At 55.1% G+C, this 27927-nt stretch overlaps 1 protein-coding gene across 5 annotated transcripts in view; it reads right to left on the bottom strand.

The window, feature by feature from the left end:
• EVI5L (ecotropic viral integration site 5 like) overlaps nucleotides 1-21319 on the bottom strand; it is a 32563-nt gene extending 11244 nt beyond the window's left edge. The window contains exons 1-11 of one of the 5 annotated variants that reach the window (XM_030936640.1): nucleotides 21148-21319; nucleotides 19651-19845; nucleotides 7230-7413; nucleotides 6006-6195; nucleotides 4926-5150; nucleotides 4741-4815; nucleotides 3947-4072; nucleotides 2378-2521; nucleotides 2185-2274; nucleotides 757-854; nucleotides 607-667 (exon numbers count right to left, since the gene is read on the bottom strand). In XM_030936640.1, the coding sequence (XP_030792500.1) occupies nucleotides 607-667; nucleotides 757-854; nucleotides 2185-2274; nucleotides 2378-2521; nucleotides 3947-4072; nucleotides 4741-4815; nucleotides 4926-5150; nucleotides 6006-6195; nucleotides 7230-7366 (1146 nt within the window). In that variant the 5' untranslated portion in view covers nucleotides 7367-7413; nucleotides 19651-19845; nucleotides 21148-21319. The remainder of the gene's footprint in view (nucleotides 1-606; nucleotides 668-756; nucleotides 855-2184; nucleotides 2275-2377; nucleotides 2522-3946; nucleotides 4073-4740; nucleotides 4816-4925; nucleotides 5151-6005; nucleotides 6196-7229; nucleotides 7414-19650; nucleotides 19846-21147) is intronic. The other 4 variants (XM_030936641.1, XM_030936639.1, XM_030936642.1 and 1 more) reach the window with 4 other exon arrangements.
• Nucleotides 21320-27927: the final 6608 nt, after the last annotated feature.

Here is a 27927-nt window from a genome sequence, read left to right as displayed (position 1 = left end):
GGGCAAGGAAGGAGAGAGAAGCTTTGCACACTCAGGGAACCCCCTGACCTGGTAGGGCTGGCGGGCCAGGAACCAGGGGCCCCAGGCAAGTGCCCACACCCTGCCCTACACACCCTGGTGTCTGGGCCCTGCGTGCTCCATCTTTCCCCATAAGGCAGTCCCCTGGGGGTCCTTCACTGCAACTTTCTTGAAATTCCTCCAGCCCCCAAGGTGCGCTGCTGCCCTGGGCCTTTAGCCCTGGACACCCTGGGCTCGGAGCCGCTGCCCAGGTCAGCCTTGCCCACCGCGCGCACATCCTTGTCCAGAGCATTTAGAGTCCACATTCCAGTTCAGTGGTTTATTGATTGCTTCCCCATGACGCTGGACGGCCCAGCAGGGCAGGGACCTTGACTGTCTTGGTTACCGCGGCATCAGGCGGGGGAGGCGCTCACAGCTGGCCTAACAGGTGAAGGACAGCGCAGGTAGGCCGAGGCCTGTCCGCCAAGGACGGCCGAGTTCGCCTGTGCGCTGGGAAGGCCCGCCCCCTAGCGGCCGATCTTAAAGTACGGAGGGCAGCCGCCAAGGGCCTCCCATCCCTGTCCCCGCCCCCCGGGCCACTGGACTCACTTTGATTTCGATCTGCTCCTCCATCTCCTTGCTCTTCATGGCTGCGTACTCCTTCTCCAGCCTGCAAAGTGGAAGGGCCCCATGGTTACTGTCATGCCCTCGGGGGTCCCCTCTTCCCACCAGTACCCTGGTTGCCCAGTAGGCACCGACCTCTTCATCTTCTTGGGGTTGTACTTGACCTGGTAGGCTTTGAGGACCAGCTTGTCCGGGCAGCTGTCAAACTGGTGGGGGATCACTCTCTGGAAGTACTGTGGGGACACAGCCGGTCACCAGGTCACCAACATGCAGGCCCTGACCACTGGGGGCCGCCCAAGCCCTACTGCCCTGGAGGGGGGCAGGAACCAGTCTGCCCAGGATGTCGCCATGTCCTCAACGCCATGTCCTCAGTGTTTGTGGAGCAACGGAAAGACTGAGCGTGAGGGGAGGGAATGGGGGCCGCCTGCAGCCAAAGCCTTAGTTTCCAGAAGAAGAGCAGGCAGATGCTGGATGTGGTGGCTGACGCCTATAATCCCAAAGATTTGAGAAGCTGAGGTGGGGGAAATCGCCTGAGCCCAGTAGTTTGAGACCAATGTGGGCAACATAGTGAGATCCCATCTCTGAAAAAAAAAAAAAAATTTGCTGGGCGTGGTGGTGTGCACCTGTGGTTCCAGCTACTCAGTAGGCTGAGGCGGGAGGATTGCTTGAGCCCAGGAAGTGGAGGCTGCAGGGAGCTAGGACTGCACCACTGCACTCCAGCCTGGGCTACAGAGCAACTCCGACTTTAAAAAAAAGAAACAAAGAAAGAAAGAAGAAAAAGGAAAAGAGAAAAGCAGGCCAAGGAGGCTCTCCTGGGAGTGAAGGCTGAGGGTCGGGGGGTCTGACACAGGGGACCTTCGTGGGGGAAGGAGGATGGGCATGCTGGGGGCCTTGGGTCTGTGCAAAGGGTTAAGGTAAGCGGGTGGGGGACACGGCTCCCACACCCAGCCCAGCTGGCCCCCTCTGGCAGCTGTGGACAATGCCTGCCCGTGTTCACGGACACAACCGTGGCCTTTGTGCATTCTTCCCTGAAGCACCAGCTGGAGGACGCTGGGAGGAGGCAGGAGCCTGCACAGCAGAGAAGTGGCAGTGGGAGGCAGGCTGGCCAGCAGCAGGGCCTCCAGGCAGGCCAGGCCGAGGCGGGGCAAGGCGTGAGGCTGCCTAGACCCCTGCACTCCCTCTTGTGCCCTCACCAGGCCAGGGGGCAGGGTGGGGATGCCCTCATGGTCAGCCAGACTCATGATCTGCCATCAGGCTTTGGGGAACCTGCAGGGTTGGGGCAGGAGGTGGGCAGTGGGGCTCCCAGGGCTCAGCCTGGGCCTGGGCCTCCTGTCTCCCTGGGACCAGGCTGCTGGCCCCCGACTGTGTCTGGCAGAGCCTGGGGGTCCTCTGGTCCCTCAGGGAGACCTCAGGGGAACAGAGTGGATGGAAACAGATCAGGGAGGTCAGGCATGCCACCTTCCACCTTCGAAGCCAGGCCCTCTCTGTCACTTGCGAGGGCATCCTGTGACTCAGAGCCCCTGGTTGGGGGCAGCCCCGCCAGCCCTGGCCCTCCTGGCCCACCTGGGACATCCCCTCCATGTCCAGCTGCATCAGCTCCGCCTGGTTCACCTGCAGCAGGGCGAGGCCCACTCGGAACACGATCTCCAGCCCCTGCAAAGGCGGCAAAGGCAGTGGGAGGAGGAGGGCAGGGAGGCTCCTGTTCCAGCCACCCCCAAGGGGCTCTCTTCCCTCCCCAGGCCTCGTCGGTCCTCACCTCATACATGAAGATGTCGAAGACCCGGGTGGCGACGGGCAGTGGGAAGGTGGTCAGGAACAGTGTGAGGAACCAGGATGAGGCGTACATGGATGTGTGGAAGCTTTGGGAGCGGAAGTGGGTGTTGAGGTCTGGGAGCTGCTCCTGCAGGGGTGGGAGGCCAGGTGGGCACAGTGAGGGGGACGCCCTCCCACCGGGGGGTGCTGGGCCTCTGTGTCCCTGCCTCCAGGGAGCCTTCCTGGACCTGTGCTGGGCAGCCCGAGGCTCCCTTCCTGGTGTGCCCTCAGCAATGTGTCTGGGGGGGGGGCCGAAGCACCCTAGAGCTTTGAGCAGCATGGGGTGGGGACAAGGTAGGGATGGCAAGAGCTGCAGCTGCCTGTGTGCGTTGGGGGCCCACCCTGAGTAGGCAATGCGCTCGTGGCAGCTCATGGGGTCCTCACGACAGCCTGAGAGGGTGTGTCTGAGGCTGGGGGAGTTGGATCACTCGTCACAGACACCCTGAGAGCCAGAGGTGGAGCATGGGCAGGTGGAAGCCCCTGGCCCTGGGGGGAGCTCCCCCTCACCTTGTTACATGACCTGCCAGTCGCTGTACCTCCCTCGGCCCCCAGCATAAAGCTTTGTGCAAGCTGTGTTGGATTGGCCTGAACTCTAGACAGCCGGAAAGTGGCAGATGGCTGGGGAAACTGAGGCTGGAGAAGGCATTAGGAACCCAGGCTTCCTCCCAGTGCTGGGGGCTCTCTGCACCCTGAGTTTGCAAGCTTGGCTGTGGGAGGGCTCTGCTACCCAGCCTGGGGTGGGGTGGCACCTTCTCTGCAGCCCAGGCCTCCTGCTTGTGGCACTACCAGGCCCCCTTAGGCTACAGCACTGCCCATGCTCCAGGCCCAGGGAGTGGGGCTGTCACATCCAGGGATGACTGCACAGCCCCACCTACTATGGCAGCTGAGGCAGGCCGGTGTGTGTGTGTGCATGTGGATGTGTATATGTCCGCGCACAGCCTTGGCGGCTCTGTCTGCCAGCCAGGAGCAGGCCCTGCGGGGGCTGCTATTTATAAACAGACGTCTGTGGCTCTCTGGTAATCAGGCAGGCAGACAACACTTTCCCTCCTTCCACCACACTCTGAAGCAGACAGGGAGGTGGCCGCGGCTGTGTCCGATGTGAGCCTGCCCCACCCCTCTGCCTCAGCGGCCCTGGGAGCCCCCCTTCAGTGGTGGCTCTCCTGTCCCTCCAAGCATCCTTCAGGGCAGTGAGGCATGGGGAGAGGAGTGCCTTTTGGAGTTGGAACATCCAGGTGTGATTTCACAGCTTAGAATTTTCAGTGCAAGAGATGCCCAGGTACGGCCTGGGGTGCCAGCCCTGCCCTCCTGTGGTTCTGCTCCCCCGTGGCCCTGCTCACCTGTGGCCCTGCCCTCCTGTAGTCCTGTTCACCTGTGGCCCTGCTCACCTGTGGCCCTGTTCACCTGTGGCCCTGCTCACCTGCGGCCCTGCCCACCTGCGGCCCTGCCCACCTGCGGCCCTGCCCACCTGTGGCCCTGCCCTCCTGCGGCCCTGCCCACCTGTGGCCCTGCTCACCTGCAGCATGTACTCGAACTGATAGATGCAGAGCCCGAGCTCAGCCATGCTGGGCTTGAAGAGCTCCCGCAGCCGGTACTCCTGCATCAGCCGCACGAACACACAGAAGGCCTCCTCTTCAGGCATCTGGGGGGGATGGGCAGGTGGGAGGGCTCAGGGCAGTGGGGAGGAGCGTCTCGCTGCTCATCAGTGCCCTGGGGTAAGGGGCCTGTGTCCACGTTGGTATCTGGTTCCCTAGACCCTCACAACACACTGCTGGTCCCTGTGTCCCCACTTGCTGTTTTACTGATGGAAAACCTGAGGGTGAGGTCACCTGTCAAGGGCCACTTGGCGGGAAACAGGGGAGCTGGACTTGAACCCAGGGCTGGCCGCTGCCAGCACCCACCTGGTTAGGACACCTCCTGTCCACTCCCAGCTGCGTCCTCTCTCCCTGTCCTAAGCCCCCCAGTTTCTCTGGAGGAGAGCCCCAAGGCCCATAAACACCACGCTGGATGGCCTAAGTCCCCAGTCTGAGGTTCCTGTCCAACCCTGAGAGGTGGCAGAGAGAGACAGCCTGTCCCTCCAAACCCTGTCTCTGTCCTGGATGGTACAGCAGACAGGACCCAATCTGACAGGTGCCACTCACTGGGCCTTGGCCTGGGGATTGGCAGAGATCACGGGTGTGGATAGAGAGGGAGGATCTGCCCCTAGCAGGACGCTGGGTGGAGGACACGCCACTTCTGTTCATCTCTTGGAGGCTGAGCCCAGGGTGGGCTGTTGTCTGGCAGGATCTCAGCCACCCCCCAGCAACCTACCTGCATGAGGAGCAGGCCCACGATGAAGGCGCTTCCCTGGCAGTAGCCCACCTCCCGGTCCACCAGCGAGTATGCCTAGAAGGGAACGAGTCCTGAGGGCACGGTCCCGCCGTCCAGCACAGCCGGTGAACTGGGGAACTGCTCCTTCCTTTGGGACTGAGGGAGTGGGGAGCCCTGGGCCTCACCTTCATGACGTTGAAGAGGACCTCCTGGCCCAGGCTGTCCTGGCCCTTGAAGAACTCGTGTTCTGGGTAGGTGCGGGCAATGTCCCTGCGGATCAGCTTCTCGCACGGCGAGGACATCTTGAGCAGCTCAGAGTACTGATTCTTGACTGGCATGTCCGTGGCGCTGCACAGCAGCTGCCACACGATGGCCCGGAAGTGGTGTGGGATGCCCTTGCGGATCAGCTCCTGGCCACAGGAGTGGGAAGCCGGGGCTGGACTCGGTCTCAGTGCAGCCTCCCCATGGCCACCCAGCCCGGCTCCTCAGGCGTGGCTCGTTCAGGCCTTGAGTATGGCACAGAACTCATGGTCCCCAATCCTTTTTTTACCCCCATTTTTTAGAGATAGGGTCTCACTCTGTCACCCAGGCTGGAGTGCACTGGTGCGAACATAGCTCACTGCAGCCTTGAACTCCTGGGCTCAAGCGATCCTCCTGCCTCAGCTTCCTGAGTAGCTGGGACTACAGGTGTGCACCACCATGCCTGGCTAGTTTTTAAACTTTTTTTTTTTTTTGAGATGGAGTCTCACTCTGTTGCCCAGGCTGGAGTGCAGTGGCGTGATCTTGGCTCACTGCTACCTCTTGCCTCCCAGGTTCAAGTGATTCTCCTGCCTCAGCCTCCCAAGTAGCTGGGATTACAGGTGCCCACCACCACGCCCGGCTAATTTTTTGTATTTTTAGTAGAGACGGGGTTTCGCCATGTTGGCCAGGCTGGTCTTCAACTCCTGACCTCAGGTGATCCACCTGCCTCGACCTCCCAACGTACTGGGATTACAGTCGTGAGCCACCGTGCCCTCATTCTTTGTGGGCACTACAGGCAGCAAGCACATGGGCACCTGAGGTGCAGGGCCTGTCCAGCACCACCCTCACTCACTCTCTCCTGTCCCTGTGCCCTGGCAGAACACTCTGAAAGTGCCTGCACATCTCCACTGCTGCCACTGTGCCCAGGCTGAAGCCCCACAGACCCTGGCGTGGCCCGGTGGCTGAGTGACCACACCACCCGCTCACGCCGTCGGCCCTGCCCCACCTGCCTGGCCGTCCCCCACCTTGAGCAGCTTCTCCTTCCTGCGCCGCCACTCCTCCCACTCATTGGCGATCCGGCCCCACAGGATCCATGTGTCCTCCTCCAGGTGGCTCAGGTTGGAGGAGGCCGAGGAGCTGGACACCAGCGAGGAGCCACTGTTCCGCCGCGAGCCATTCATGGAGCGCATGGACTTAGAGTCAGCCTCCAGGAGCCTGGACAGGAAGGGCCAGCGGAGGAGCACCAGTGACTCCCTGGGGACAGGGATCCTTGGGGAACCCAATCCATCCTCCTGGGGGTCTCAGAGGACACCAGGGATTGGGTCCCTCTTGTGTTTTTTTTTTTTTTTTGTGATAGAGTCTCACTCTGTTGTCCAGGCTGGAGTGCAGTGGTGCGATCTCAGCTCACTGCAACCTCTGCCTCCTGGTTCAAGCAATTCTCCTGCCTCAGCCTCCCAAGTAGCTGGGATTCCAGGTGCATGCCACCACACCTGGCTAACTTTGTGTTTTTAGTAGATATGGGGTTTCACCATGTTGGTCAGGCTGGTCTCAAACTCCTGACCTCAGGTGATCCACCTGCCTCGGCCTCCTAAACTGCTGCGATTACAGGGGTGAGCCACTGCCCTCAGCACCCCCTTTTTTTTGAGACAGAGTTTCGCTTTTGCTCAGACTGGAGTGCAGTGGCGCGATCTTGGCTCACTGTAGCCTCTGCCTCCCGGGTTCAAGTGATTCTCCTGCCTCAGCCTCCCAAGTAGCTAGGATTACAGGCACCTGCCACCACGCCTGGCTAATTTTTGTGTTTTTAGTAGAGACAGGATTTCACCATGTTGGCCAGGCTGGTCTCAAACTCCTGACCTCAAGTGATCCATCTGCCTCGGCCTCCCAAAGTGTTGGGTGGTGTGAGCCACCACGTCCAGCCTAAAACCTGCATTTTAAACGGGGGTGGGGCCAGAGGAGGAAAGCAGGAAGGCCCCGCTCAACTTTCCCTCCAGTCCTGGCTCCATCAACCACGGGGGATTCCCAGATTCCCTTGACCTCTCAAACCCTCGGTCTCATCTGAACGGGGTGGGGACACGTATATTCAGCCAGGGTTGGGGGGATGAAAGGAGGTGTCCCTCGTCCAGCATCTGGAGGTGGCTGTCACCTTGCACACATTGGGCCTGGCTCTGAATGTGAGGGCACCTAGGAACTCCTGTGGGGGCCCAGGCTGCACCCCAAGATTCCACCCCATCCCCCAGCCCCCAACTCACCGGTTCTGCTCTTCGAGCTTGGCCAGTAGCTCCAGCTCATCGGGGCTGAGGTTCTCGGAGTCAGAGGTCGGGGAGCAGGTGGGGGCCGACAGGGCCTCCTGGGATGAGGAGTCGGGGCTCAGAGTGGGGCTCGCCATGGTGGGTGGCCTTGTTAGCCGTGAGCGGGGTTGGTTCACAGCTCTGTCTGGAGGCCAGAGACACGCATGGTCGGCATTGGATGGGTGCCCATTCCATCCTGCCTGCCCACTCTCAGGACATTTCCTCACCCTGGGCTTCCTACCTTTGGTCCACCCCAGTCCGTGCACCCCTCATCCCCATGTGCTCCAGCCCAGCTGACAGCCATGCTGCTCCTTCTGTTTGAGACCCTGGTGATTGGGATCCCTGTCTGTCTCATCAGGCCGGACGTCTGGATGGAGACGGGAGGACTGTTGCCAGGACGTGAGCTGTCCTGCTGTCCTTGGGCATGGAGGCCAAGGCTCAACTCGACACCCCTGAGGCTGGAGCAGGGCCCAGAGCGGAGGCTCCCTGTCACTCGGGGTTCCACGGACCCTGCTGGGACCTCGGGGTGCAGGAGCCCCTCTTTTGCCGGCCCTTCCTAACAGCTTGGTCCCCGTCCCCTCCGCGGCCTGCCCTGGGAGTCCCACATCAGTGTCTGACTCTCCCCATCTCATCAACCAAAGTGGGCTGCTGGCACGGCCAAGAGCAATTACTCTCAACTGTTAATTGTCTGGTGCTGCCAACGGCCGGAAGAGTCGACTCCCCTTGGGCTGGGAAGCCAGGGACGTGGCAGAGTGCTGGGAATCTGTGCCCTGGCAGACACAGAGCCAGAGCCGTGGGCTCCGATCGGTATCCAGATCTTTGCCTGCCACGTGCCAGGCGAGTCCCATGCACATCTCTCCTATCCTTTTGCCGTGTCATCTGGCCCGACCCTTCTGGGGGCTTGAAGGACACTGACCTCTCGCCTTCTGCCAGCCTGGAGGAGGCAGATCAATGCCATGTCAAAAACAAAGGCCCTGGGCTCAAATGGATCTGTGTCTGAAGCATGGCTCCCCTCGACCAGCTGTGTGACCTTGGGCCAGTCACTTGGTGTCTCTGAGCCTCTGTACACTGAGATCATACAGGACCCAGCCTCAAGGGTGGCTGTGGAAACTGAGCACGTGACTGCACATACCGTGGTCAGAACAGAGCCTGACACTCAGCGACGGCCCCACGGACATTGGCTGTCACTGTCCATCCTGGGGCCAGGGCTCCTGGGTTCTGCTGTGGCCTGTGTGGGGACTGATGGCCAGGGGACCCCTAGCAGGGGGCCCTAGGGGAAAGGGACAGCTATGGGAGTGGAGGCAGCGGCTGGGGATGGTGTTCCTTCACGCTTCTTTCTGGTGAGCCCAGGCTAGCCTCCAGCGTCTGGGAAGATGGGGATACCTAGGGTCCTGGCGGCAGGAAGGAAACCCTGCTCCCACCTCTTTATTTGCGCGGCCCTCATGCCCGCCCACTGCCCAGCACGGTCTGTAGCAGGAGTCCGCCGTGTGCCACTTAGCCCCACCTGACCTGGCTGACAGCTCCACCTACAGGAGGGGCCTCACTGGGTCCTTGGAGTGGGGATATCTGGACCCCCAGGCGGCAGGGGGACAGTGGCGGGACCACAGCAGACCACTCTATACCTGCCTGGCTACCGCTGGGTCACTGGGTACCTTCCACAGCCCAGACTCAGCCCCCAACCAAGCCCTGAGGGCCCACGGGTTGGGTGGACTTGACCCCGGCCACCGCAGTCCTCCTGGGATGGGGTTGGGGGATGTGCGCCATTCTTTTTTCACCGCATGAGGACCAAGAACCCTCCTTCTCCAGGCCTCTGTGGCTCCCCAGGGCCGCTGGCTCTACCTTGGGCCCTCAAGTGTTCCCCTAGTCTGCCGGGTGCTGAGGGTTTTGGATTTTGGGGAGCAGAAGGAACTCTCTCATTGCCAAGTGGGCCGGAGCCACCTGCCCTAAAGACCAAGCTGCTGGGCACCACCTAACCAGGAGTTAATCATTCCTCAGACGGGAAAGTGGGGGCCGCTTTGGGGCCTCCCACAGAGTCAAAGTCTGCCAGGACAGAGACGGGGGCTGTGGACAAGAAGTGCTGATGAGAAGAACCTCTCGGGTGGGGGGCAGGGCTGGGAGGGCAGCTTCAGAGCAGCGAGAATGGGGAGGAGGTGGTGGAGGCGAGGCTGGAGCCTCAGAACCACAGATGGAGTTGGGGAGCAGTGAGAGCTTCAGAACCGAGGAAACCCAAGCTCAGGGCATCAACCCCACCCAATCTCTGCCGGAGCCTTGGTTTCTTTTCTTTCTTTTTTTGAGACGGAGTCTTGCTCTGTCGCCCAGGCTGGAGTGCAGTGGCGCGATCTCGGTTTACTGCAACCTCTGCCTCCTGGGTTCACGCCATTCTCCTGCTTGATTACAGGTGTGCGCCACCACGCCCAGATAACTTTTCTATTTTTAGTAGAGACAGGGTTTCACCATGTTGGTCAGGCTGGTCTCGAACTCCTGACCTCGTAATCTGTCCGCCTCGGCCTCCCAAAGTGCTGGGATTACAGACATGAACCACTGCGCCTGGCTGAGCCTCGGTTTCTGATTTTAAAAATCCCCAAATCCCAGAGCCGTCCACTAGCAGAGGTTGTTCAGCTATTTATCAGGAATGTGTGTGTATTTCATACAGGAAGTGAAATGTATTAAATACGCAGGGCTGAAACTTGCAGTCTGAGAGGCAGGAACCTTCTGATCCCACCGGAACTTTCTCTCCACTCATCCCCAGACTCTCTCAGTGGAAACCATCCTCCTGAAGCGTGTGTGCATGCACAACACACATGCACTCTTCACAGCCACCCCCACTCCCTCACGCATGTACATACATTCACACCCACCCCCACTCACAAACTCTCACACATACACATGCACACACTCGGATACACACATCCATGCCTATTCTCACACACACTCACACACCTATACACACACACATGCACACACTCGACACACACACCCATGCCTATTCTCACACACACACACCTATACACACACATGCACACATTCGATACACACACCCATGCCTATTCTGACACGCTCACACACCTATACACACACACATGCACACATTCGACACACACCCATGCCTATTCTCACACACACACACACCTATACACACACACATGCACACGCTTGACACACACACCCATGCCTATTCTCACACATGCTCACACACCTATACACACACACGCACACATTTGACACACATGCTCATCCATAGTCACACATTTACACATATGCACACATGCGGATACACACACATCCAGTACCTTCACACACACATATGCACACACTCAATACACACATACCTGTGCACATTCACACACACACACTCAGATACACACACATCTATACACCTTCACACACACATGCACACACTTGATACACACATGCTCATGCATATTTGTGCACACACACTCAGATACACACACAGTGCCTTCACATACATGCACACACACTGAATACACACATATCCATGCACATCCACACACACGCTCACACACGAACACACCTGTATACACACACAACTACATTCACACACACATGCACACACTTGATACACGTGCTCATGCATATTTGCACACACATGGATACACACACATCCATGTACCTTCACACAAACATGCACACATTCAATACACACATACCCATGCATATCCACACACACACGATACGTTTCACACACACATCCATGCACACACTTGATCCATACGCACCACACACATCCACACATTTTCACACACATGCACACACTTGATACCCATTCACATTGACACACACACATACACTTGATACACACACCCACATAATTCACACACACGATACACCCCCACGCAATTCACACACACACATGCACACACTTGATACACACATTCACACATTTTCACACACATGCACACATCTGATACATACACACAGATTCACACATTCTCATACACGCACACACTTGTTACATACCCATGCACATTCACACACATGTACATATGCACACACTTAATGCACATACACCCATGCACATTCACACACACATGTACACATGCACACACCTGGATACACACACATCTATGCACATTCACACACTCGGACATATACATGCACACACTCAACAAACACACCCATGCACATTCACACACACAGTACACACCTCATACACATGCACATGACATACACTCACACACTCAGGCATACACACATACTCTTTCACACTTCTCAACACAAAACATACTCATTGACACACACTCTCACACGCACCCACACTCAGGCACACACACATTCATTCCCACCCATCTACACATACGCGCTCACACACACTTCCTGCGCCGAGCAGCCCTCAGCCCCTGGGAACAGAGAGGGTTTGGGGTGGAGGCGGGCTGCTGTCCTGACTCTGTGGGTGGCCCTGCACCCCTCCCACCGTGCCATGACCCTCGCTGGCTCAATCACTCCTTCCTGGTGCTGACTGAGGGCCACCTGAGGGCCGGCCACTGTCTAGGCAGGAGACATGGCGGGGAGTGAGGCAGGGGAGGTCCCATCTCCATCTCCCCATGCTGAATGGGCACGGACCTTGGCAACCCACCCACTGGCCTCTGGGTCTGGGGTCGCAGCCTCTCCATGTCCTTAATTTCAATGCTTCACCTCAACTGCTCCTCAGCCATCTGAAGGGGGGTCCTGGACCCTGTCCCTGCCAGCACCCACTCCAGCCACACCTCCACAGGGCCACCCACAGCTTCAGAAGCTGAGCCAGGCCAGAGCACTGGAAAGGGGCTGTGGTGGGGGGTTGTGGGGGGCGTGGGGATGGAAAGTGCTGGAATGCTGGGCATCTTCGACTTCCCTTTCACTTTCCCTCTCGGGGGCACTGCTGGGCACGCTTCCTCCTTCCCTAAGCCCCCTCCCACCTGGCTGATGAGGACTGGGCTCCTGGCTTCCCTCCTGCCTCTCTGGCCAGGACTTCTCAGTCTCCCATGTGGCATCTCTTCCTCCCCGGGTCCCTCCTTGGCCTTGGTCTTGATGCCCTTGGGGATCTCATTCTTGGGGCTCAAATGACCAAATGTATGTCACCAGCTTTTCCTTTCTCTCAAGAACTGGCCAAAGTTGCCAGAACAGCTCCATCAGCCCCTGGCCCACCCCCAATTCCATGTTCTGTGTTTTCCCCACTGGGGCAGGAATCACACCTGCCCTCTTGGAGTGTCCGGGGCAGAGAGCAAGAAACAATCACCCAGACCCTCCTTCACAGATTTAGATAAACGCTTGCAGTAAACAACACGGTAGGATAGAGAACAGTCAGGCGGTTCCTCAAAGACTTAAACACGGCCGGGCACGGTGGCTCACGCCTGTAATCTCAGCACTTTGGGAGGCCAAGACAGGCGGATCACAAGGTCAGGAGATGGAGACCATCCTGGCTAACATGGTGAAACCCCGTCTCTACTAAAAAAAATACAAAAAACTAGCCGGGCGAGGTGGTGGGTGCCTGTAGTCCCAGCTCCTTGGGAGGCTGAGGCGGGAGAATGGTGTAAACCCGGGAGGCGGAGCTTGCAGTGAGCTGAGATCTGGCCACTGCACTCCAGCCTGGGCGACAGAGCGAGACTCTGTCTCAAAAAAAAAAAAAAAAAAAAAAAAAAAGACAAACACACTGTCACCATGCCACTTGGCAAATCCACTCCTAGGGCTCAACGTAAGAGAATGGCAAACATCTGTTTACAGCAGCATTATTCACAACAGCCAAAAAGCAGAAACAATCCAAATGTCCATCAACTGGTGAATGGATCAAAATAACATGGTCCACCCAGACAGTGGAATATTACTCAGCCATGAAAAGGAGTGAAGCGCAGAGACAGGCCACAGCGTGGATGAACCTTGAAAACAAGGTGCTCAGTGAGAGACGCCAGACACAAAAGGCCACACACTGTGTGGCTCCCTTTATACAGAATGTCCAGAATAGGCCAATCCATAGAGATAGAAAGTGGATTTGTGATCAGCAGGGGCCAGGGGGAGGGAGGAACGGGAAGAAACTGCTTGTGGGTACAGGTTTCTTTTTGGGGTGATAGAAATGCTCCAGGATTAGATAGTGGTGATGGTTGCACAAAACAATTAGAATAAATGCCACCAAACTGTAAGCTTTAATGGGGTGAATTTTTTTTTTTTTTTTTTTTTGAGATGGAGTTTTGCTTGTTGCCCAGGCTGGAGTACAATGGCAAGATCTCAGTTCACCACAACCTCCACCTCCCAGGTTCAAGCGATTCTCCCGCCTCAGCCTCCCGAGTAGCTGGGATTACAGGCATGCGCCACCACGCCCGGCTAATTTTATATTTTTAGTACAGACAGGATTTCACCATGTTGGCTAGGCTAGTCTTGAACTCCTGACCTCAAGGGATTCACTCGCCTGGGCCTCTCAAAGTGCTGGGATTACAGGCATGAGCCACTGCGCGTGGCCGAGGTTTGCATTTTAGAAAGACCCTTCTGGCCCCCCATGTGGAGATGCTCTTCAAATTCAACCCTTTCCTGACAGAAGCGGCCCCTTGTCCTATTGCAGGTACATCTATCTGGGTCCCCGGTGCCACCTGCCCCCTCCACCCACCCACTCTGGCCAGGCCTGAGTGTTCTCCTGCTGCCTTCTCATGTTCTAGAGTTCAGCCAAGCCTACCACCCACACCCCACACCTCACTCCCAACTGGCCTCTGATCTCCAGGCTGGAAGCTGCTGTCTTTTTTTTTTTTTTTGAGACAGAGTCTTGCTCTGTTTCCCAGGCTGGAGTGCAGTGGTATGATCATAGCTCACTGTTCACTACAGCCTTGACCTCCTAGGCTCACGTAATCTTCCCGCCTCGGCTCCTCAAAGTGCTGGGACTGTGCCCAGCTGGTTTGGCAATTCTTTCTGTGAAAACTTCTCTGTCAACCTCCGTTCTTCCAGCATCCTGGCTCACTTCTCCCCTCTCCCTCCCTGAACACACCCACCCCCCACCTACACCCAAGCCCAATGCACATTCTATGGCAATTATTTCTATACCTGCCTGCCTGCCTGCCCTGTGGTCATGCACAATTCGAGGGCAAAAGCCTCTCTTCTTCATTCTGTATTCCAAGTCCCTAATGCACAATCTGGCATTCAGTACATGCTCAACAAATGTTTGTTGAATAAATGAAGATGAAACTTTCCATATCCCTCAGGCATTTTATTTTATTTTTGAGACAGGGGTCTCACTCTGTTGCCCAGGCTGGTCTTGAACTCCTGGCCACAGGGGATCCTCCTGCCTCAGTCGAAGTCTATTTTAAAAATAATAATAAAGGCTGGGCATGGTGGCTCATGCCTGTAATCCCAGCACTTTGGGAGGCTGAGGGGGACAGATCACTTGAGGTCAGGAGTTTGAGACCAGCCTAGCCAACATGGTGAAACCCCATCTCTATTAAAAATACAAAAAAAAAAAAAAAAAAATGGATGGGCATAGTGGCGCATGGCTATAATCCCAGCTACTCTGGAGGCCGAGGCAGGAGGATCGCTTGAACCCAGGAGGCGGAGGTTGCGGTGAGCTGAAATTGCGCCACTGCACTCCAGCCTAGAGGACAGAGTGAGAGACTGTCTAAAAAAAATGAAAAAAATAAAAATAGAAATTTCTGTACAGTGTAAGCAGAAAAGCCAACGACGGCTTTAACATACAAGTACCATATGGCACAGAGAGTCCCTTGACTAGGTGGTAGAGGAAGAAGGATTTGAACCTGGATTTCTGACTGTACAGCCTTTGCCGTAAATCCACCTGCTGTGCTGCAGCTCTCTCTGTATTCTTTTGTTTTGGGAATGATACATGTACGTAACACCCCAAGTGCAGGGGTTACTCAGTGAAAACAGTCGTTATTTTTCAACAGGGAGAGAGGGTGAGAGCATATGATGCATCTTTCAGTCTGTGGCATTTTCAGAGACAGCAATGAAGATCCTGAGTTTCCTTTCAATGTTGTTTCCCTTTCTCCCCTACCCCCATTTCTTTCTTTTTTTCTTTTCTGAGACAGAGTCTTGCTCTGTTGCCCAGGCCGGAGTGCAGTGGTACAATCTCGGCTCACTGCAACCTCCGTCTCCTGGGTTTAAGCACTTCTCCTGCCTCAGCCATCTGAGTAGCTAGGATTACAGGTGTATGCCACCACCCTGGGTAATTTTTGTATTTTTAGTAGAGACAAGGTTTCGCTATATTGGGCAGGCTGGTCTCGAACTCCTGACCTCAGGTTATCCGCCCGCCTCCCAAAGTGCTGAGATTACAGGTGTAAGCCACCGTGCCCAGCCCTGCCTCCCATTTCTGATTCCTCCTCATCTAATAATTACCAGGGACATAGACTCATTTCTGAATCTAAAGCCCAAGATGCCACGTGATCCGGGTTTGTCTAGCCTGACAGACTGCTGCTGTCCTGGCTGGCTTTGACCCCTGGGGAGATGGCCCAACCTAGCACCTTAGGTCCTCTCTTCCTTGGCAAGGGGTGGGTGGACAACTGACAGGCGAGCTGCCCCTTGGATAACAAGAACAGCAGCTGGAATTCAGAGGTCCCTGCCTGATCTCTTCTTGCGCCCAGTCTAGCTGCTCCTCCACATGGTTCTGGAAGTTTCCATATCCCTGGTCTTGGAGTGTAGGTTGTTATCCCAGATCTCTTGGCTCCAGGTGAGAACTTCAGAGCTTGAAGCCTGGGTTCAAATCCCTCCTCTACCCCTTTCTTTTCTTTTTCTTCTTTTGTTTTTTTTTTGAAACCAAGTCTCCCTCTGTCACCCAGGCTGGAGTGCGGTAGCACGATCTTAGCTCACTGCAGCCTCTGCCTCCTGGGTTCAAACAATTCTCCTGCCTCAGCCTCCTGAGTAGCTGGGATTACAGACACCCGCCACCATACATGGCTAAGTTTTGTATTTTTAGTAGAGACGGGGTTTCACCATGTTGACCAAGCTGGTCTTGAACTCCTGACCTCAGATGATCCACCCGCCTCAGCCTCCCAAAGTGCTGGGATTACAGGCATGAGCCACTGCTCCTGGCCTCCTCCACCTCTTTCTATCTTTGTGACCTTGGGTATGATGTATTTTGCCTCAATTTTTTTGTTTATTTTTATTTTTATTTTATTTTTAGAGACAAGGTCTTGTTCTGTCACCCAGGCTTCAGTATACTGGTACAATCATAGCCAACTGCAGCCTCCAACTCCTGAGCGCCAAGTGATCCTCCTGCCTCAGCCTCCCAAGTAGCTGGGACTGCAGACATTTGCCACTATGTCCAGCTAATTTTGTTGTTGTTATTATTATTATTATTATTATTTCTGCAGAGAGAGAGTCCCACTATGTTGCCCAGGTTGGTCTCAAACTCCTGGCCTCAAGTTATCTCCCTGACTCGGCCTCTCAAAAGTGCTAGGATTATAGGCGTGAGTCACTGCACCTGGCCTGTCTCAATTTCTTTATCTGAAAACAGGGCTAATGACAGTAGCTACCCCAAAGTTTTTGTTGGAAGGAATCAATGAGCTTAAACGTGTCATGTGCTTAGGACAAGCCTGACAAGTGATATTTATTCCCTCCTGGATGAAAAGTTCCACTAGGGCAGGGGCTGGGGCTATCTAGTCCACTACTGGATCTTAAGAGTCTAGCAGGCATCCCATATTTGTGGGATAAATAAACCTCCTCTCTTCAACAGGCCCTCCCTTTCTGTGGTGATCCTGTTTAAAGACTAAACACAGTAAAACTAGAATCATCGTTATTGATAACAATAGCAGCAACAGCAGCACACACCTTTGGGCTAAAATCTGAGGGGTGAACCATTCTGACCTGCAGAATCCTTTCTGACCAAAAAAAAAATGTTCTGTCTTGTAACCTGACCAGATTACTTCTGGCTATTATAATAGGTTCCCTTCTGGCAAACACCTCATTTTTCTTTTCTTTTTTTTTAATTTTTAAATTTTTATTTATGTCTTTGAGATGGAGTCTCACTCTGTTGCCCAGGCTGGAGTGCAGTGGCGCATTCTTGGTTCACTGCAAGCTTTGCCTCCCAGGTTCAAGCGATCTGGGGCTACAGGCATGCACCACCACATGCAGCTAATTTTTTTTTTTTTTGTATTTTTAGTAGAGACAGGGTTTCACCATGTTGGCCAGGCTGGTCTCACACTTCTGACCTCAGGCCATCCGCCCGCCTTGGCCTCCCAAAGTGCTGGGATTACAGGTGTGCGCCACCGCGCCGGCCTCAATGAAACACTCTCACAAGCACATCGTGGCATGCTGAGAAATGAACGAATGCAGATGAGCCACGCCAGTGAGGCCTTCCACATCTCCCTCAAAAGGGTACGTCTCTTCCCTGACCCTGAAGAACTGAGTTAGCTCTCCTTGACCCTGATGAGCTGAGTTAGTTCTCCTAAATTAACCTCCTTCCTTCTATTGCCCGGGCTGCTAGCATGTGTGTGCTGCAGTCTTCTCTGGGAAGGGCGGCCTTGCTTAGGGTTCCCCTTTGCTGGGGAGCCCCCCATCGTGTGTGCCAAGTGTATAGATGGCATTGGGGACACAAGACGCCCATCAAAGGAAGTGCAGGGACACACCTCCCTGAACATAGCACACTTGCTCCTGCCTCCTGGGCCTGTGTCCAAGTACTTCTGCTGCCTGGAACACCCTTCTCTGCTACACCTGCCTGTGACCTGGCCCATACGTCATCCCTGCTGTGCCTTCCCCAACACCCCAGGGATGCATCAGGCTTTTTTTTCCCAGGCTCCCGTTGCAGCCTGCTGTACATAATTCTGTCTTATGCTCCCTGCAGCAGGTCTCAGGCCAGGATGGCAAGGGCGCGTGCTGGAATCCTGGTTCCTGCGAGTTTTGGGGAGGATTAAATGAGAGAATATGTCGGTGGTGCTTGGCATGGTGCTGAGCACGTGGCGGAGGCCGTCGCATGCCAGCAAGAGGGGTTTTAGATGCAGAGCAGGGACCACATTGTACATATCTTACATTCCTTCATACCCCAACATCTGACTGCAGGCCCCGGGCTTCCCTGTAACAACTGGCATCTCTATTCTGCAAGAGGAAATTGAAATATACATTCCTCCTCATCCCCCTGCACCTCTCAAAGCACACAAACAAAGATGCAGCTCCACGAACCCAGTCTCGGGTAAAACTGTGTTCGTGTCACTGACAAGCCCTCCTCGTGGTTTCCTACAGCGTTCACAGTCATTCCCCGGGAGCCTTCATACCCCACTGTCTCTGCACAAAATTCCACCCTGGGGAGGCTGTAGAGTTTAGTTTCCTGTGCGTAAGAGATACCACGTGACCTTCAAGAGTCTTTTCCTCCACGCCTTCCTTCAGCAAGCGGACAGAACAAACCTCTTCCTACCCGGCGTCAGAGGTCTATGCAGGGCATCAGAGATCTATGTGGGGCCTCAGCATGGCTATCCGACAGCCCCTCATGCCCACCCCGTTCCCCGTGGTCCTCCTGGGAAGACCCTGTGTATAACCACAAATCCTGCAAGAGACCGTCTCTCATCTTCATTCTATCAGCTCTGATTCGAGCTGGCTCCCTGAAATAAATTCAGCCCTAGGAAGATGGCCACTATCCAATGAGGCGTCAACGAAGACTCCAGCAGGGACCTGGGTGGCCAGTGATTCACAGGAGCCCATAGGACTCCCCTCTGAGACCTTATCATCCCCTTCCACATAGCACTCGGGGAACACACAAGCCACACCCTAGCCTCCCTGCAGTTCCAAGTTCTGTTCTAAAAATTGAGCCGCTCTCCCGGCACCCCAGTTTCCGGATGGGGAAGTTGAGGCACTGAGCCGTATGAGCTTTTTCCCCGGGTGGTCCATAATCCGCTAGTGAATATCCACAAGGAAGCTTGGGCTTTTTATCTCAGGGTTTCCGAGCACGGTTATATTGTCAGAAGGACCCCAGACGCACAGTGCCCAGGCTGCGCGGGGCTGGACTGGCCCGGCTCCTCCTCGCCCCCTGCAGTCCTGGCCACAGTGTCGCGCCAGCGTCTCCTCTCCTGTCTCGTCTCATCCCTGTGCCAGGGCCAAGCCACCCGCGATCCCTTCCAAACCACCTGCCGCTGACCACAGAAACCCAGGGGAACCTACAGGTTGGACCCTGAGGCCAGAGATGGGAGTGGGGAGGGCAGTGGGATGGAGGGGAAGAGCCACATAAGACAGAAAGACACAGGGACACGGGTCCTCTAGCTCAATCACAGCCTGGCTGAGGGGGAATAAAACGAAGCAGACAACTCATTCGTGTTCCACCCCAGCCTCTTCAGCACACTTTTCCCTTCTGAAAAGATTCCTTAACAAAGAGCTGCCTGCTTCTGGCAGGCCCCAACCCGGGTCTCAAATACTGGGATAGAAAGAAGCCGTTTTGTTTTGGCCAAACACAGTGGTTGTGGGTGAAAGAACTCACTCGGGCTGTCAGGGGCCAGCTCTGAGGAGCGACCTGGACTGCACTGCTGGCTCTGCCATTTGAGGCCAGGAGGCGTGATGGGGTCAGGAGGCTGGGGGCAGACTTCAGGACCAAAGCCAGGAGATGTTGGAATCCCCTTCCTTCCCGCCAGGGGGTGGCATAAATCAGGGGGCGGGCAGTGGTTCCTGTGGGACACTAGTGTAGGAGAGAAAGTGAGCGCCCTTCCTTTTGAAAGGGCACAGCAGGGAAGGATGGATAACTTGGCAGAGGCCTGGGACAGGTTCCCGCAGGGACAGGTGCTGGGGGATTCTGGGGCCATCACCCTCCAGGGCCCCAGTGTGGGTGCTGGCTTGGTAGGGGGGCAGATTGGCTTCCCAGGGTGCGGGATGTGGGTGCTGGCTTGGTAGGGGGGCAGATTGGCTTCCCAGGGTGCGGGATGTGCGAGACCACCTCATGGTCTCTGGAGTCTCTGCTTGAGCTGGGGGAGCTGTCCGGGGCTCTGAGAGGGCCTGGACAGGTGGGATCTGAGGAGGAGTGCAGAAGTGTTGAGTGGGTGGGGACAGGGGCAGCTATGCCTGGGGTCTGTCTTGGAGCTCTTAAGTTTTCCTGTGTGTGCTGGGGGATCTAAGTGACCCACTGTGTGCGTGTGTGTGTGTGTTTGGGGTTTTCAGAAAGATGGGTGGCTCTGGATGGGGAGCGGGGTGGTTCAGAATATCCATCAGGAGGTCTTGAGCATGGGTGGATTTTTCAGGAAGCCAGGATCCAGATGGGGCAGGATCAGTGGAGCTACCAGAGTGTGCTGGGTGGACGCCGGGGAGTGATGTTTAGGGGTGCCCTTGGGCATGGGGCAGCTGGGGTGGGAGATGGGCTAGCAGGCTGAGCTGAGGGCTGTGGGCAGGGGTAGGAAATCCGATTTACAGAGGCCAGAGAGGGGTCCTGTGAGGTCAGCATGGGGGGTGGGTAGGGCCCTGAGGCTAGTCTCCCTGGGGAGAGGTGGGGGCAGTTCTGCGCCCAAGATAGGAGGACGTGAAGTGAGGGGGTGCGGGGAGGGGGTGGCAAGTGTTGTCCAGAAGGGAGGGGTCCTGAGAGATCAGGGCAGAAGGTGGACGGGGATTCTTGGACTTGGGGGGGCTTGTGGGGGGCTGATCGACGGTGTGGGGGGATGGGGAGCCCTGAGGGGTTTCCCGGAGAGGAGTCCTGAGGGTCACTGCAAAGGGTGGACGGGGGTCCAGGGCCTGCGGGGTCCTCACGGGGAGGGGACGGAGTGGGGGAGGGGGATCTCGCAGGAGCTCCCGGGGAGGGGTCCGGAGGGATTGGCAACGAGGGTGGGCAGGGTCCAGGGTCCCCCATGGGTCCCGAGCTGGGGATGCCGAGGCTCCCAGCGCGGGTTCCGGGGCACGACGGCCCAAGTCGCGGTCCTGCCGGTTCCCCTCGGGCCGCATCGCGGAGCCGCCGGTCTGAGCAGGCGCCGGGGAGGCCCGGCCCGCGCCGCCCTACCTGCGCCGAGCGCGCCGCCATCGCCGTGCCGAGCCTCGCCGCCCCGGGCTGCGCCGCCGGATCCCAGCAGCGCCGTTCGCCCCGCAGCCCCGGCCCGGCCCCCTCAGCCGCCCCCCGGGACCGCGGCCGCCGCCGGCTCGGCCGCTGCCATTTCACCCGCTGACAGGAGCCGCTGCCCCGCCCCCGAGGCCCCATCCGCCAATTCGCCGCCCCTAGGCGCTCTGGCTCCGCCCACCAGCCAGGAGTGACGGGGCGTCTGACCAATCTGTGACCACTCCGTGAGGCGGGCCCTGGCTACGTTCAGAAGGTTGCCGCCTCTGAGGAGAGAGCGAATTGAAATGAAGGAAGCGATGAAGGACAGGGAGCTTTACGTATCGCAATGAGAAATCCTGTTGATCAACACCTGATGAGACCAATAGCAAGGAAAGAGGGGTGTGTCTCTGAGGAAAGGCTGCGGCCCTCAGGAACACCAGGCAGCCGCGGCCAAGCGTTTGGCGCTAAGCCCAGCCCAGAGCCGGGCTTTCTGCCCAATAACGAGACGTCCCTAGACGTCCATTATTATCTGCCCCTCAAACCTGTGCCCCGGCAACTGTTGGGGGCGCTATAAAGATTGACACCTAGGGAACCAATATTACTGAAGGAGGGCGGGAAAGTGACACTCTCTGACCAATGGGTATGTGAGATTGGTGGGCGTCCTGGGCGGTGGGACTTGAGGCCTGGGTTGAATGAAATGGGGGTGGGGCTAAGAGGAGGGCGTGGCCTAGACCAGAGATGGGGCGGGGTCACGCAAGGGAGGGGCTCGGGGGTTGGGTCTGAGAAGGGGCGTGGCCAGAAATCCTGACGACTAAGAGGGACGTGATGGCACCGTATCCTCAAGGAGCTCAGTTCTGTGCTGGGGACGGGGTGGTTGGGATTGGGGGTCCCATAAAAGATTTAGGCCCGTCCCTTGTCTTACTCTAGGCCAGGTTAAGTGTCTTCTCTGAAGCTCACAGCGCCGCGTGTTCCTCCATCAAAGCTCGGATAGCGCAGTGATCATGGGGAGGGATAGGCCCTCCCATCCCCCATCCTCCCAGACTGATAGATCCTCGGGGAGTCGGGATGCCGGGCCTAGGTCGGGTCTCTTCCGGGTCCCCAGCATGGGACCTGCTTATAAACGTTTGATGAGTGAATGAATGAATGGGCTCGTGATTCTTTTAACAGAGAAGGGAGGGGTGGAGAATCCCTCAAGCTAGAGAGGAATACGTAGGGACAGTTACTGACAGCGGGAAAGACTGAGCCAAATGGACTTATTTCCTCCCCAAAATGCAGGGATGGGCCCTGGAGGGGGTGGGGCAGGGAAGGACCTTGTCATAGCAGAGAGGGTGACGTCATAAGTGTGTTTTTATTTATTTATTTTTCAGAGACAGGGTCTCAGTCTGTGTCCCAGTTTGTAGTGCAATGATGCGAACATAGCTCACCGCAGCCTCGAACTCCTGGACTCCAATGATCTTCCCGCCTCAACCTCCCCAGTAGCTGGGACTACAGACGCGTGCACACCATGCCCGGCTATTTTTTTTCGGTAGAGTCTGAGGTCTTGGAATATTGCTCAGGCTGGTCGGGAACTCCTGGTGCCAGGTTCTCCCACTTCGGCCTCCCAAAGTTCTGGGATTACAGGCATGAGCTACCTCACCCAGCTAAACATCCTAAATTCAGAATGGGGAAGGGAGGGCTGGACCCAGGGAGGGGCATGTCAGGACTTCCTAAGGTCTGAGAGCTCAACTTCTCTGTAGTAGGGGACTCTGTGTGGTCTTGGAAGCAGTGACTGACATCCATGCATGGTCCCGGCCTCTGTCCAGCTCCCTCTGCCTCTCCCTGCCTCTTCCGGTCTATTTTGCATCTGCCAACGTTCTGGAACTGTTAATAATCCCCCCGAGGGTCCAGGTGCGGTGGCTCACGCCTGTAATCCCAGCACTTTGGGAGGCTGAGGCGGGCAGATCATGAGGTCAAGAGATCCAGACCATCCTGATCAACATGGTGAAACCCCATCTCTACCAAAAATACAAAAATTAGCTGGGCATGGTGGCGGGTGCCTCTAGTCCCAGCTACTTGGGAGTTTGAGGCAGCAGAATCGCTTGAACCCAGAGGCGAAGGTTGCAATGATCTGAGATCACGCCACTGCACTCCAGCCTGGCCATAGAGCGAGACTCCGTCTCAAACAAAACAAAACAAAAAACAACCCTAGGCTGGGCGTGGTGGCTCACGCTGGTGGCCCTGTAATCCCAGCACTTTGGGAGGCTGAGGGGGGTGGATCACCTGAGGTCAGGAGTTCGAGACCAGCCTGGCCAACATGGTGAAACCTCGTCTCTACTAAAAGTACAAAAATTAGCCAGGCATGGTGTTGGACACCTGTAATCCCAGCTACTTGGGAGGCTGAGGCAGGAGAATTGCTAGAACCCGGGAGGCAGAGGCTGCAGTGAGCCAAGACTGCGCCGTTTGTACTCCATCCTGGGCGACAGAGTGAGACTCCATCAAAAACAAAAAACAGAAACAAAACCCAAACATATTTCTATTTGTAAAAATATTTTAAATATATTTATTTGCTTATTTTATTTTATTTTTTGAGATGAAGTCATATTCTGTCACCCAGGCTGGAGTGCAGTGGCGTGATCTCAGCTTACTGCAACCTCTGCCTCCTGGGTTCAAGCGATTCTACTGCCTCAGCCTCCCGAGTAGCTGGGATTACAGGCATGTGCCACCATGCCTGGCTAATTTTTTTTGTATATATATGTATTTTCTTTAGTAGAGATGGGGCTTCACTACATTGGTCAGGCTGGTCTTGAACTCCTGGCCTCAAGTGATCCACCCACCTTGGCCTCCCAAAGTTCTGGGATTACAGGCGTGAGCCACTGCTCCCGGCCCCCCAAACATTTCTAAAAACACGGGTGGTAAAAATAGAATTTATGTCTCCCCTCCTCCCTTCCCCACTCCTATACTCTCTCCCCCATTTAAAAAATAACAGGACTTTACTTTCCTCCTTTTTTTTTTTGTTTTTTTTTTGAGATGGAGTCTCACCCTGTTGCTCAGGCTGAAGTGAATGGTGCAATCTCAGCTCACTGCAACCTCAGCCTCCCAGGTTCAAGCGATTCTCCTGCCTCAGTCTCCCTAGTAGGTGGGAGTACAGGCCTGCGCCACCACACCCGGCTAATTTTTTTTTTTTTTGAGACGGAGCCTCACTCTTTCGCCCAGGCTGGAGTGCAGTGGTGCAATCTCGGCTCACTGCAAACTCCGCCTCCCAGTTTCACGCCATTCTCCTGCCTCAGCATCCCAAGTAGCTGGGATTACAGGTGCCTGCCACCGCGCCTGGCTAATTTTTTGTATTTTTAGTAGAGATGGGGTTTTACCGTGTTAGCCAGGATGGTCTCCATCTCCTGACTTAGTGATCCTCCCACCTCGGCCTCCCAAAGTGCTGGGATTACAGGTGTGAGCCACCGAGCCCAGCCAAATTTTTGTATTTTTAGTAGAGACAGGGTTTCACAATGTTGGCCAGGCTGGTCTCAAACTCCTGACCTCAAGTGATGCCTTGGCCTCCCAAAGTGCTGGGATTACAGGAGGGAGCCACCGTGCCCGGACTTTTTCTTTTTCTTTCTTTTTTTTTTTCTTTTTTTTTGAGACAGGGTCTCACTTTGTTGCCTAGGCTGGAGTGCAGTGGCACAATCATGCTCACTGCAGCGTCGACTTCTAGACTCATGTGATCCTCTGTCTTCAGCCTCCCGTATACCTGGAACTGTAGGCAAATACCACCATGCCTGGCTAATTTTAAAATTTCATGTAGAGGCTGGGCACAGTGGCTCACGCTTGTAATCCCAGCACTTTGGGAGGCAGAGGTGGGTGGATCACCTTTGGTCAGGAATTCGAGACCAGCCTGGCCAAGATGATAAAACCCTGTCTCTACTGAAAATACAAAAATTAGCTGGGCGTGGTGGTGGTGCCTGTAATCCCAGCTACTGCAGAGGAGAACCGCCTGAACCAGAGGTTGCAGTGAGCAGTGATCGCGCCACTGCATTCCAGCCTGGGTGACAGAGTGAGACTCCATCTCAAAAAAAAAAAAAAAAAAAAAAAAAGAGCTCCTGAGGTACAGAAAAATCCTGGGAAGGGGCTGGGGACAGGTAGTGGCTTGCACCTGTAATCCTGGCACTTTGGGAGGCCAAGGCAGGCAGGAGCACTTGAGGCCAGGAGTTTGAGACCAGCCTGGCCAATATGGCGAAACTCTGTCTCTACTAAAAATACAGGCCGGGCGCGGTGGCTCAAGCCTGTAATCCCAGCACTTTGGGAGGCCGAGACGGGCGGATCACGAGATCAGGAGATCGAGACCATCCTGGGTAACACGGTGAAACCCCGTCTCTACTAAAAATACAAAAAATTAGCCGGGCGAGGTGGCGGGCGCCTGTAGTCCCAGCCGCTCGGGAGGCTGAGGCAGGAGAATGGCGCGAACCCGGGAGGCGGAGCTTGCAGTGAGCTGAGATCTGGCCACTGCACTCCAGCCTGGGCGACAGAGCGAGACTCCGTCTCAGGAAAAAAAAAAAAAAAAAAAAAAAAAAAAAAAAAAAAAAAATTGCTGGGCACAGTGGCTCACGCCTGTAATCCCAGCACTTCGGGAGGCCAAGGTGGGTGGATCAGGAGGCCAGGAAATCAAGACCATCCTGGCTAACACAGTGAAACTAAAAATACAAAAAACTAGCTGGGCGTGGTAGCAGGCGCCTGTAGTCCCAGCTACTCGGGAGGCTGAAGGAAGGAAGGAAGGAAGGAAGGAAGGAAGGAAGGAGGGAGGAAGGAAGGAGGGAGGTAGGGAGGGAGGGAGGGAGGGATTACAGGTGGATTACACCATGCCCGGCCTGACTTTGTTTTTATTAAAGATTGTTTTTCTTTTTTTCTTTTTTGAGATGGAGTTTTGCTCTTGTTGCCCAGGTTGGAGTGCAATGGTGCCATCTCGGCTCACCACAACCTCCACCTCCTGGCTTCATGCCATTCTCCTGCCTCGGCCTCCTGAGTAGGTGGGATTACAGGTGCCTGCCACCATGCCCAGCTAATTTTGTATTTTTAGTAGGACGGGGTTTCTCCATGTTGCTCAGGCTGGTCTCGAACTCCCAACCTCAGGTCATCTGCCTACCTTGGCCTCCCAAAGTGCTGGGATTACAGGCGTGAACCTCTGCGCCCGGCCCCCATATACAGTCATGACTATGTTGAAGTAGTCTTCTGAGTTGTTGAATTTTGTCAAAGGCTTTTTCTGTAGCAATTAAGATGATTATGTGCTTGGGGGTTTTCTTCCTTCATTCTGTTAATATGATGTATTACATTGATCCTAGTCAGGAGGCTGAGGTGGGAGGATCGCGTGAGCCCAGGGGTTTGAGGCTCTGGCAAGCCATGATCATGCTATTGCACTCCAGCCTGGGTGAGAGTGAGACTCTGTCAAAAAAAAAAAAAAAAAAAAAAAAGGCCAGGCGCAGTGGCTCATGCCTGTAATCCCAGCACTTTGGGAGGCTGAGGTGGGTGGATCATGAGGTCAGGAGATGGAGACCATCCTGACTAACACGGTGAAACCCCGTCTCTACTAAAAACACAAAAAATTAGCCGAGCATGGTGGCATGCACCTGTAGTCAGAAAAAAAAAAAAGTCTCCTTCTATTCTTTGTTTATGGGTTTTTTTTTTGTTTCTAATTTTATTTTTTATTTATTTATTTTTTTGAGACAGAGTCTCACTCTATTTCCCAGGCTTGAGTATAATGGGGCAATCTTGGCTCATTGCAACCTCCACCTCCCAGGTTCAAGCAATTCTCCTGCCTCAGCCTCCCGAGTAGCTTGCATTACAGGCATGTGCCACCACGCCTGGCTAAGTGTTGTATTTTTAGTAGAGATGGGATTTCACCATGTTGGTCAGTCTGGTCTCGAACTCCTGACCTCAAGTGATCCGCCTGCCTCAGCCTCCCAAAGTCTTGGGATTACAGGTGGGAGCTACTGCTCCTGTCCTTTATTTTATTTTTAGAAATGAGGATCTTGCTGTGGTGGCCAGCCTGGTCTTGAACTCCTGGGTTCAGGCAATCGTCCTGCACGTGGCACCCAAAGTGCTGGTATTACAGACGTAAGCCACTGCACGCAGCCAGTGGGATTTATTGGGTGGGCTTTATTTTATTTTATTTTTTAAAGATGCAAAGGTATTGAATTTTAATTATTTATTTATTTGGTTCCTGCTTCAACCCAAAGAAAAGTTGTTGAATTTTGTCAAAGGCTTTTTCTGTAGCAATTAAGATGATTATGTGCTTGGGGGTTTTCTTCCTTCATTCTGTTAATATGATGTATTACATTGATTGATTTTCATATGTTGAACCATGTTTGTATAATATTTCAGGAACAGATCCCACTTAGTCATGGTGTATAATCCTTTCTGTGTACTGTTGAATTCTGTTTGCTAGTGGGTTTTTTTTTTTTGTCTTTTGTTTGTTTGTTTGTAGACAGGGTATTGCTCTGTTGTTCAGGCTGGAGTGCAGTGACATAATCATAGCTCGCTGCAGTCTCAAACTCCTGGGCTCAAGTGATCCTCTTGAGTAGCTGGCACTACAGGCGTGTACCACCACACTTGGCTAGTATATTTGTGTGTGTGTGTGTGTGTGTGTGTTTTGTAGAGGTGGGGTTTTGCTATGTTACCCAGGCTGGTTTTGAACTCCTGGCCTTACGTGATCCTCCAGTCTTGGCCTCCTAAAGTGCTGGGATTTTAGGAGTGAGCCATCACGCCCGGACTTGCTAGTGT

The sequence above is a fragment of the Rhinopithecus roxellana genome, chromosome 8 (assembly GCF_007565055.1).
Source record: "Rhinopithecus roxellana isolate Shanxi Qingling chromosome 8, ASM756505v1, whole genome shotgun sequence".
Taxonomy (NCBI): domain Eukaryota; kingdom Metazoa; phylum Chordata; class Mammalia; order Primates; family Cercopithecidae; genus Rhinopithecus; species Rhinopithecus roxellana.
This window is presented reverse-complemented; position numbering and strand designations above follow the sequence as displayed.